At 35.2% G+C, this 12,147-nt stretch overlaps 1 protein-coding gene across 3 annotated transcripts in view; it reads left to right on the top strand.

Moving 5' to 3' along the window:
• USP3 (ubiquitin specific peptidase 3) overlaps positions 1-12,147 on the top strand; it is a 213,358-nt gene that overhangs the window by 144,179 nt on the left and 57,032 nt on the right. For 2 of the 3 annotated variants that reach the window (XM_079912024.1, XM_079912023.1), the window contains 2 exons: positions 2,541-2,601; positions 6,184-6,315. In XM_079912024.1, the coding sequence (XP_079768150.1) occupies positions 6,287-6,315 (29 nt within the window). In that variant the 5' untranslated portion in view covers positions 2,541-2,601; positions 6,184-6,286. Of the gene's footprint in view, positions 1-2,540; positions 2,602-3,544; positions 3,661-6,183; positions 6,316-12,147 lie in introns of those variants that run through there. The other variant, XM_079912025.1, reaches the window with a different exon arrangement.

Below are 12,147 nucleotides of genomic sequence, written 5' to 3'. Positions count from 1 at the left end.
TAGATCACAAAATTGTATGTACTTTTTGTCCATACACACACTTTACAGCCATCGGGGGAAAAATGAACATTTGGTAGGAAACACACCAAAGTAACAGTGATTTTGTTCTAGATTTTTTTTTTTCCCCTCATTCAAAGGAGGGGGGGAAATCTTCCCATAATTACACAAAAAACAAAAACCTGTAAATGACTAAAAACTTGGGCCTAAACTTACTATTATAACATAATTACTTATTTCAGGTTAATATTAAACTTCTTCCAGATTGAGTACAGTGTTTCTTAGTATTTACTAAAAGAAAAAGGTTTGCTGGAGGAATAAAACTATATAATATTTGTAGTTTTTTAATCCTTCAAGTTATATCGCAGACCAGGAATATCTGTTTCAGGTAAACTGTGTTCTAATTTATTTTTCCCTTTAAAAATATACTCTATAGGACTTTCTTTTCAAACTATAAAAATGTCATATTTTTGTTGATACAAATCAAATACCACAGGGGTGTACAAATAAAAAGCCAACAGTTTCCCCTTACAATAGTCTTCTCATGTACTTGCCTAAAATAATTGCTGTTAGCAGTTTGGCGTTCTTCTTATTCGCCTTTGTCATGTGACTTACATGCACATATAATAAAATTGGACCCAACTGAGTAAAAAACTAAAATGCCTTCAGGGTGGCCCTAGCAGTTATTGTAATGCCCTAAGGAAAGGTAAGGCCCTTGGCTAACTGGAAGGGAATTTTTACCACTGAAAGTTTTCTCATTCAAAAATAGTTAGAGCCCTGTGCTGGGCAGAAAGGCAGAGGCCCTTGGGCAGTATATCACTGTACTCTCCTATTCTTCCTTGCCTTCTCCTCCCCTCCCAAATGTGCTATGAATGTATGTCAAAGATTTATTTAACTCATTAATAAGGGAACCAGCAGGATGGTAAAGCTGATTCCAAGAGCATTTGAGGAATTGAGTGAATGCAGACACTGAAGAATGAATGTTGAAGTAAATTGCTAGGCTAGATATAAAACCCATTAATGTCCTGCAGGGTAGTAAAACCATAGACCTTGGAGTCTGCCAGACAGATATTATCTCTACCAAATAAAAATCTACAAGTTCACTTGTAACTTCATAGAATTTGGGTCCTAATCAATAGTAAACAGCAGGTCAGACAATGGTATTATAATGAAATATCTTTGGGATATTCATGATACAATGTGTTTTATTATACATTGAAAGGGCTTATAGTTCTTGATTCACTTTATTTCCAGTTTTGGCTAATTTTTCTTAACAATGAGAAAGGCCGATTGTGATGTATGATTAGACAGGACCAATATAACATAGTAGGGATCAGATCTTGGAAGAGTTTGGTGTCTTAAACTAAGAAATTTAAACGTTGTTTCAACAACTGTTCATTGAGCATATACTGTGTGCCAGGCAGTGGACTTATTATAATCCTGAGTGTGTGGATGTGCTGCGGTGCCCCTCTCATGGCCCCTAGGAGGCTGACTAGTGGTTCTCAAGTGGTTGTACTAGGGAGTCACCTGGGAAGTTGCTTTTGTCAAAATAGACATGTTCTTTTGTCCTTCTGTACCCACCCCAGTGTAGATGTCTCTGCCTGAGTAGAACATATGTGTTTTGAAAAAGCTTGTTCCAGGTGATTTTTATATCCCTTCCCTTTTAAAATCATTGTTATGTTTATTGGGCTTAAAATTGAATAAGTAAACAGCAAGCAAGATTGTAATCAGTATTTTAGAAGTTTTCATACCCCTTTTTGCCTGCCGCGTCCCCATATTACTCAAACTAAAGTAATTAATGTCCTGATTATACCCTCAGCAAGAACTACATGCAGTTATCATATTTAGAATTATATTTAATGCATTTGAGACATTAATTTGGGAAGAACTGGGCTTAGTCTTCCGAATTGTATCCTTAGGTTATGCCTCTCACTAAGTAAACTAAAAGAGTTGTCATTTATACTAGTATAATATGATCTGTATGGTAAAGACATGTGATTTAAAAATTAGACTTAAAAATGGTTTTTATAAAATCTTTTTTTTTTTAATGTTTTGTCTTTTTATTTATTTTTTGGCTGCGCCATGCGGCATGTGGGATCTTAGTTCCCCAACCAGGGATGGAACCCGTGCCCCCTGCATTGGGAACGTGGAGTCTTAACCACTGGACTGCCAGGGAATTCCCTTAAAAATGCTTTTGATGAGAAAATAGACTGTCCTTAACTTGTCAGAGACTGTTGAAAAAAAAAAAAAAGGAATAAGTAATAAAGGAGAAAAGTGTTTAACCTGTGGTTAAACTATTTGAGTTGAGTCCGCAATTAATATGAGCAGTTGTTGTGGACATGCGTTTAGATTCTTTCAGTATAACGTTAATTAGGCAGCCGTTTTGTGTAAATGCACTCACAAAGCAAGGATTTGTGATTTCAGTACACCTAAGCAGCCTTGGAATTTGTAACTTAATCACAGGATGTGGTATTACAGATTAGGGGAGAAACTGGGAAATAACGTGATACAATTGGCATATTGTGTATTTTTCTTTTTATTAGTGTGCCGGTCCAACAAAAGCCCCTGGGTCTGTTTGACTTGTTCAAGTGTCCACTGTGGAAGGTAGGTGACATGCTTATTACTTCACTACCCAACTTGCTTTTTTCAGTTTACCTTTAAGCTTTATGTCAAAGTTTTATTGATTTGGATTTATTGAGCACCGTTGTTTAATTATAGCGTGTACGTAATTCTCTGTAGGGCTTCTTCCCTCTCCTAATAGAATCCCTTTGTTCAGTGATGGAACTGAGGAAAATCTAGGGGGGAAAACCCCTTTCTATTGATACTCAGAAGAATTAATTTGATGATCAAGACAATCTACTAGTAATATTTGATTGACACGTGGCCAATTTTGTTTCACCTGTTACCTACTCTTCCCTACCTTTATTGACTTTTGAATCAAATCCCAGATATCACATCATTCTTCTGAAAACAAAACAGATAAAGGAATTCCCTCAAAAATGGCCTCACTGTGGAGTTCATTATTTATGCTAAGATGTACCAAATATATCATTGTTCCGTTAAGACATTTTTGCATTCTAGGAACTTAACACTCCCAAACCCAGTTCAAGCCTGAGCATTTCCTCCCAGTTCTTGGCTTCAAAATGATGTTACTTAAATACTTCAGTAACTCTTTCTTCTAGCACAAACTCAAATAAATATCAAACTTTGTGTGTCTGGTAGTAGCACATTTATTTCTGTGGCTCTTTTAGCTTAGAAAATCTGCTTTGCATTTACTTCAGAAGTTAGTAGCTTAGCAGCAAGGAGGTGGGAAATCATACTGAGTCACACAGGCTGAAATCTATATTGTATTTATTTGGACAGTTTCCCCATCGTTACTCGTAAACCCTCATTGCATGAAGAGAGCATCTTTGTTCAGTTAACTTTTGATTTTTCACATTTTCAGTCCTGGAATTGAGTCTATTTTTCCATGTACACTTAAGAGTACTTTTGGAAAATGTTAACTGCATATCTTAATTGTGGTTATTGTGGTTTTGAAATCTCTAGGATTTGGGGAACCTGAAAATACTTTGTACAGATAACATTTTTTTTAAAAAAGAAGAAAAGTAGAAGCACTTAAATTCTGCACTTGAAGAGACAGATTCCTCTCCTAGATTTTGAGAGGTGAGAATTATAATGCAATAAAATTTATATAGTTCTATCCTCCAGTCGTCTCATAGTGCTTTACAGCCTAAATCTGGAAGGTCATATGTCAACAGAAAGACCTGACATACTCTCAAAAAGTGGAGACATTAGTGTTCTTAACAGCAAGCAACAAACAGTTCTCTAAGTAGGTATTGGAAAAATAAATTGAAAATTTTCTAGGCTCTGTAGGTAGTATGTTTCCAATTGTAAGCAATCTTAAATTTGGAAATCTGACATGGTTTCAGAGAAATATAATTAAGTAGATTACACAGATAATGAGAGTAACCTGCATTTGGATCTTCATTTTACATAGATCCAAATGGTTGGATGATTGGCTAATTTTCTTTTGCCATGTAATCCTGGGTGTTGATTGCCAAGAATGACGATTTTCTCAGTAATTTAGACCACTTGTCTTTAGGGGAGTCTTAAACGGAATATTCTTTCAAACTAGGAAATGTACTTTATCAGTAGTATATTTGAGTTATATATTGTATTGGTCTTCATGACACCATCCCTTTTATTTTTCCTATTTTTTGTGATTGTTGTTAAAAAATCTGTGACAAGTATATGGACACTTTTCCTTTTTAGACCAAATTGGTTAAAATCTAAAACTAGATGAGGGAAATATTTATTTTTATGTGGTAGTTTATACATGACTGTTAACTTCTGACATGTATTTGAATATTAGCCAAAACATTGCTAATCTTAATGTTAGCAGTAATACACTTCTTACTTTATCACTGACATTTATTACAGTAACCATGGAAATATCTAGTACATTTGGAGGCTACAGTATGGTGGCTAAAGGAACTATATGTACTATTCATTCATTCATGCATTCTGAGCCATGGATTATTTAATCACCTAACAACCCAGGAGATATAAGTACTATTATCTCTGTTTTATCGATGAGAAAACAGAAGTAGAGAGATTAAGTAACTCACCCAAGCTTACCAGGCCATTATGTGATAACGCCTGCTAAAACCCAGGCTGTCTAATTTTTGAGTTTATACCTTTTTTTTTTTTTTTTTTTGGCGGTACACGGGCCTCTCATTGTTGTGGCCTCTTCCATTGCGGAGCACAGGCTCCGGATGCGCAGCCTCAGCGGCCATGGCTCACGGGCCCAGCCGCTCCACGGCATGTGGGATCTTCCCGGACCGGGGCACGAACCCGTGTCCCCTGCATCGGCAGGCAGACTCTTAACCACTGTGCCACCAGGGAAGCCCTGAGTTTATACTCTTAATCATTATTTTTATTTTAACTCAGCCATATATACAATGGAATTAAAAATTCAGTTTAGTCCACTTTTGTGAACAGAAGACCCTACACACAAGTCTTGGTTATGTTTATTACAGTGAAAAAAAGGGGGGAAAACGTGATCAAACTCTGAGTTGAGGTTAGTAGTGCCTCTGATGCTTCCAGGTTTCCTGGGGTAGAGAGGCCAGGCTTGGAGTTGATCCTCCTTACTTATCACAAACTATCCTACTTTCCCCAAGGTAAGTGTTGCTCCTTGTACAGTTAAGGCACATCATGACAAAAATGTCACCTTAACTCTCTGAGAAGGTTTACTTTGGCACTATTTAACCGACATTTGTTTTGACTGTTCTGAGTTTACAATTAGGCCTTACCTTCTATAAATTGGCAGCTTTCTAGGAACTGGGACGTTTTTGTTTTATGAGGGTCTTCAAGTAGTGGTCAGTTATGGCATTGTACAGTATTTAGGTGAAGGTGTAGATGAACCCTTATGTCAGTTTCATTTTGCTTTTTGTGATAAAATGATTTATTAAATCTGAGTTGGAAAGTGTTAGAAAATTTTTCTGACTGTAGTCAGCCTTTGATTATCTTTGCCCATGTAGTAAGAAATTACAGTTTATATAAGCTTAAGATAATTTCTGTTTTGTTTGGATTTCTTTTAAACAAACCTATTTCCATATTAGTGGAGTGATTATTCAGGCATTCAAATGAAAAATATGAAGCCATATTGATGAGAAAGAGATGGGAGATTATCCTGTTTCCATATCTGACTCTCATGTTTTATATTAAGCAGCAACCTAAGCAGAGCCTATGGCCCTGTGGGCAGTGATTGAGTAATTTAGTTTGCAAAGCTTGTCTTTGATAATAGCTGAGTTGGGAGTTAGCAGCCTAAGAAAACTTAAAAAAAAGAAAAAGGCTATATAGCAAAATTATCAGCAAAGGAGTTGATAAGTGATAATCTCAATGGTATTGAAACTGGTTTGCATAGATAACACCTTTCCTTGCCTGGTTCTAGTCTTGTGTACAATAATAAGTTGACTGTATTTGATTGCAAAAAAGCATATTTTAAGTACTCAGCTTAATAAATCACTAAGTGATGAATGCTCTTACAGGATTGAATGCTCTTTATTAGAAGGAATTCTTTCTTATTCTGATTTGATAACCATCTAATTTTATTATCATCTCCTGCTACTTTAACTTCCCAAGCAATATTTAGATGAAAATACATTTTCATTTGATTTTTGTAAGGTATGTGAATGGCCATGCAAAAAAACATTATGAAGATGCACAAATACCCTTAACCAACCATAAGAAATCAGAAAAGCAAGAAAAAGCTCAGCACACAGTGTGTATGGATTGCAGTAGCTACAGTACATACTGGTAAGTATTAATATTATCTGAAAATGCCATTCGTTTACTATGTGTGTGCAGGCGTTTTCTCGTCTTCCTCACTCTTTCCCCTCCCCCCAGTCTCTAAGCCAGTGGAGACTGCCATTACTGCCTTTTAGTCCTGTTGGAATTCGCAGAGGACTGGGGGCTATCAGGAATGCTTGTCCTTATTCATTCAGATGTAAATTTAAATTGCCCTTTCAACCTCTAGGTCTCCTCTTCTTTCCCATCCCTCTAAGCTTCAGGGAAATGAAAAGTATTTGTTGTTGTTCATTATAATTCCTTTTCTTTTTTGTTTTTAATTGAAGAATAATATGATAATATTATTATAATATGATAAAACCCACATTCCTACTGTCCAGTTAAGGTTTTGTTATATAATCTTTAACTTCTTTGTTTAAAAATTATTTTGACAGTCTCCCCTGTCCCAACACAGTTCCACTCTCCTCTTCTACTCTGTAGATAAACATCAAGAATTTTGTGTGTAGCCTTTCAAGCTAACTTTTTTTTAAGTGTCACATCCTTTAAAAGGGTATTGGAGGCCCTGTTCTCTCTTTGTAATATACTATACATGTCTGTTTCATGTAAACGACAATAAAGTAAGAATTTTTCTGACTACTTTTAACAGGTTATTCAGGTTACAAGTGATAAACGTTTAACAATCCATATCCATTCGGTGTGCTCAGAGTCAGTGTATTTTACAGTTTTAACTTTGGCGTGAAGCAAATTTCTTTCCTTGACTAGTAAATTATGAATAATTCTTTATGGTTTTAATCATTTTACTGAATTCAAAAGGTTTCTGACATTGAAAGGGAAAAAAAAAGCCATTTAAAGGAGCCCTTTTATTTTTGTTTTTGTTTTTGCCATATAGCCCTCGAATGTTACATGAAGGCAATAGTGGGCAGGGATGGGGATTTAAAGTCCAAATATTGCTTTTGATTCACACTTTCTACTGAAGTTGTGTGCTAATCCTTTCTACATTGTCCTTAGCTGCTTATTGTATTGTAGAAAGGTGTCCCATCAAAAGGAAGAAAAAAAGGTCAGTGGCCTACCAAGTTTACATTTTTACAGGTTTAACGTTATTACACTGTGGCTATTGAATAAAACATTGTAAGGTTTAGTCCTGTAGATCACTAGTATTTCAGTGATCCTTTGTGTGGAAGATGTCCGGACATGGAAGAGAGACAAGCTAGAGGTACATGAAGACATCAGTAAAAGTGAAAATCTTGGGAAGATTTTCTGAGCCTAGTGCTGAGTTTATTATTATTTGCTCTCATAAAACACCCCTTCCTACAAAAATTAAGTATTAGCCAAGCTGTTAAAGTGTTTTCATTAGTTTCCCCCCCTTTCCCTGAGGACACTTATATACTAGAATGACACAGCTATCTAATTGACAGAACCATGTGTTTCTGTAAGGTTGTAAGTATTTCTCTTTAAACAGCAGGAATTAAGATCATTCTTGAGGTATCTGTCTCACAGTCATCATTGCAAGTCATGTCAACCTGTATGCACCAGATGTTGAAAACATTCATTCTTCTTGATTTTTAGTTAGCAATGTGCATGAAATATTTAATGGGGAAATTTGGAAGTACAATTAAATCTCTGTGTGCAGTGGGTTTTCTCACTGTTGGTAAGATTATGAGGAAATAGTAACTCTTTGAGGAAATTTAAAGAATTATCTTGGAATTTTCCTAATGGAGTGGAATTATATTCGTAGGTCTCTTTAAAAATATAGACTATATACTTTAATGTCTTTGTATATTGCATTTTAGAGGAATACCTTTATTAACTAGGACTGGAATTTAATTTGCTTTATATTGGTATAGTATGCTAAAGTACAAGTCATTTCACGGCTGAATTGGAATTAAATGGCAGATCTTGGACCTTGGGGGAATATACACCGTGGCAGGGGTTTCTTGGCCAGTTGCCAGTCTTTTGTGTGAAGTTATACAGAGCCGCAAGTGTGTGGACTCCGAGAGCTTCTGAAATGCAGGAAGGGAGCTGCAGCTGGTCACATAACCATCTCATTTGTGGGTTTAGAACAAAATGCCAGGGAATCATCCTGTAGCATTATACTGACAGCCTAAAAGGAAACTGTGCTAGTAGTAAGCTGATGAAGCTGTAGTTTAAATTAACATTTTCCCCACACCTCACTATGATTAAGAAACAAAAAAGGATTTCTTCTTCTGTATGTGGTTTGTGTGTGTGTTATTTTCCAGTGCACCTTAGTAATTTCACTTCAGTTTGTAGATTTTCCTTGTATATAAATTTCTTGTGGTTACACTAATTGGTTTACTTTAGAGGTGTGTTAGGTTTAACCTGTTTGATTATTAATTATTATGCTTGTAGTCAAACTATTTTGACTATAGCTAATGTTAAGGCGGCTTTTCCATGTGCTCTGTCCTCTGAAGAAGTTGAAACATGCTCCGAGGCTTACAGTTTTTCTATCCTTACTTTCCCTTTTCCAAGAGTCCCTGCCTTTGTCCTGTCTTTGCATATCCTTTATGAGGTTATCATTGAGCACTCCCCCCCTCCCCCAAGTAACTCCAATTGTAGCTGGATGTAATCTCCCCTAAACTCACAGTCCTTGGGATACTTATAATTTCCTGCTGCATGTTAGTTATTTGTAAATGTCCTTGGGGACTGCAGGAACCATGTCAGATCTTTGTATTGTCCACAGTACTCAGTGTCTGGTGCCGAGTAAGCAGTAGATGTTTGAAAGACTGAATTTTGTTAACTATTTTCCAAAAATGGGGAAGGTTATACCAAATCTATACTATTGTGCCCTCCTGATACTTTTGGAGGACTGAAGAGCTGCAGAACCCTTTTCCTGAAAAAGACTCAAATCACAGCCTATGTGAGCTATTCCATTTACCTCCCGAGAGGGACACCCTTGCAGAGCAGGTCCTTTCACTTCTGATATAAACTGGGCGTTCACGAGAAGCACATATTAACCAAGCAGAACATAAAACGGGTCATTATTTCAAAAGAGGGAGAGAATCATTTTGGTTTGACACAAACACACTCCTTTAGGAGACAAATGAAGATTTTAATAAAAATGAAAATCTTAAGATTTTCACACAAGGGCAGGTGTTCAGATTATTGTGTGTGTGTTCAGTAATATTTCCTTTCCTCCTACCCCAAATTCCCTCCCCCAGTTAATACAAATGGAATTGTATGTGGTATACATTATTGTATCAAAAAAAAGAGTAAAATTGATTGAGAAGAAACAAAGATTAAAATTAGGAACTTTTTTTTTTATTATTATTTTTGCGGTACGCGGGCCTCTCACTGTTGTGGCCTCTCTCGTTGCGGAGCACAGGCTCCGGACGCGCAGGCTCAGTGGCCATGGCTCACGGGCCCAGCCGCTCCGCGGCACGTGGGATCTTCCTGGACCAGGGAACGAACCCGTGTCCTCTGCATCGGCAGGCGGACTCTCAACCACTGCGCCACCAGGGAAGCCCTAAAATTAGGAACTTTTATTTGACTTATTATGTAGATAGACATTTGGAGTTAATAGATTTAAAATACTGAACATATAACTTTTGACATCTGACATAGTCTTGTCAACTTATCAACAATAGCTGAATTTCTGAGAATTCAAAAGTATGAAAGGAGTATTAAAACTAAATTACTAGAATTTTTCCTTCCTGGTAGAGTGGTGTTTTAAAGCACTCCTTCAAACAAAGAAATATTATGAAATGTGAGTCAATTCATTTGTCTAGAAGAAAGACTTGTATTTTAGATTTTAAACACCTATAATAAATAGCAGTTTTAATTAAAACTAATAAAAATAAAGCTTTTATTTGTGGGTTTAAATGGATGCTGAATCATTTTCAAAGGCAGTTGTGATTTAAAATTAAAAAGGGGAAGATCTTTTGTTGACTATCCTTATAAACTTTTGGGGCACAAATTTTCAGTGTTGTAAAGATTAGAGAACAGGAAGAATTTTGTTGATTTAAAAACAGTATTTTGAAGTTTTATTAAAAAGAAACTTTTTAGCATGTGGTCTGAAAACAAAAGGCTCCTTCTTAATAAGCTGGTACTTTTCTGCTTTTAACAAAGGAAATGAGTTTTCTCTGCAAGTATTCTAATTTTCCAAAATTGGCTTAGTTGATGGCCGCGCATTAGAATTGAATAAAAGAGAATTTAAAAATAAGCTTGCTTTCTAAAAGAGTTCTTTGGATTTAACTTTTCTTGGTTTGAAATAGATGAAGTCACTGGAATACCAGCTTTTTTTGTTTTCTTTTGTTTTTTGTTTTCTGTAACTATATCTGTCATTTATAATAAAGCTGGATGTCAAAGTTTACTCTAGGTGTCGTATTATGATGTTATCTATTATACAAGGGAATGAAAAGGAATTTAAAACTTAATGATCGATTTGCCATTGCCCTTTCTTGAGAGGGGTACTTTTTGCATTAAAGTTTTTTGATTTTGTTTCTTTGGTATTAGTATTATACATGACTTACTGTATAAAGATTGCCTTATAGCCAGTAGATTAAAGGACTTGTTCCTTTACTGTTGCGTAAAAAATTTCAGGTTCGTTTGTATGATGATTGCTTCTTGTTTCACGTGGGTGAAGAATGATTTGGTCTGGGAATATTGTCTTAGTGCTTCAAGAATATGATGTGGAGACTTATGACTTGGGTAGCTTCAATAGCACTTACAACAGGAATGGAAAAAGCTTTAGAATTTTAAAGCTGAGAAAGAGAGAGAGAGATTTTCTTTGTTTTGAGTGTGACACCTGCACCATATAATATGGTAGCAGTTGAGCAATTAAAAGTGGCTAGTGGGACTGAGGAATTGAATGTTTTATTTTATTTTAATGATTATGTTTAAATTGCGACATGTACTGGTAGCTACTATATCAGACAGTGTAGCCTCACACTTAAAATTTAACATTGAGTATATTAATATTATGAAACTTTAAAAACCTTAAGACAAAAATCTGATAGAAACTCCAAAAAGAAAATAAGTCAATTTCACTAACTAAAATAGTTGTAAATAAGTATAACTTAAAGCAAATCTAATCCAGTAAAATGTGTCAAAAAGAAAAATTATATAATTACTGAGTTAATTTCACTAGTCTGCCAACATATTCATTTTAAAGGGAATCCCAGATGATTGTATCATTAGAAGCAAAAATACATTTATAAATAAGCCATTTCTGATTTTTAAAAAACTAATAACATTGAAATAAAAGGAAACTATTAAAATATGATAGTTCCCCCCAAAGAAAGCAAACAACATATGCAAAATTAATGAAATACTAAAGCTATTTCCATTAACATCAGAAACGAGACAAATACTTCCTATCATCATTTACATCATCGTCACTATTATTAAACATTGCTTTGGCAGTTCTATCCATTGAAATAAGACAGAATAAATTGTTGGTATAAGTATTAGAAAAGAACAAATTATTTCTGCTTTCAAATTATATAATGCTGAGAAAATGCTATTTATTGGAATAAGCAGAATTTGAAATAACTTGAGCTGTGATATTATCAGTTTTTTACCAAAGTATAATAGTAGTATAAATAATTGGTATTTCTTATGAAAATTTACCTGCTACATGTTCTCTCAGTGCAAGGTAATAAAATTAATTGTGTATCTTCTGCTCTGAACAGCAGTATATATATAATACCCTACTCTACATTTAACAGTTTATTAACTATTGGCTTGAAGTACTTTAAAACTACTTTAGTGTCATATTTGGTTCAAGGAATTTGGTTTGAGACTAATTTTTACATAGCTAAGATGATAGTATACTTTGCCTCGAGGTGTTAGAAGTAGAGAAAGATACCAGTACCTTCTCCTTCC

This window comes from Stenella coeruleoalba (genome assembly GCF_951394435.1).
Source record: "Stenella coeruleoalba genome assembly, chromosome: 2".
NCBI lineage: Eukaryota > Metazoa > Chordata > Mammalia > Artiodactyla > Delphinidae > Stenella > Stenella coeruleoalba.
Note: the sequence above shows the minus strand (reverse complement) of the source record. Positions and strands in the feature narration are given on the sequence as shown.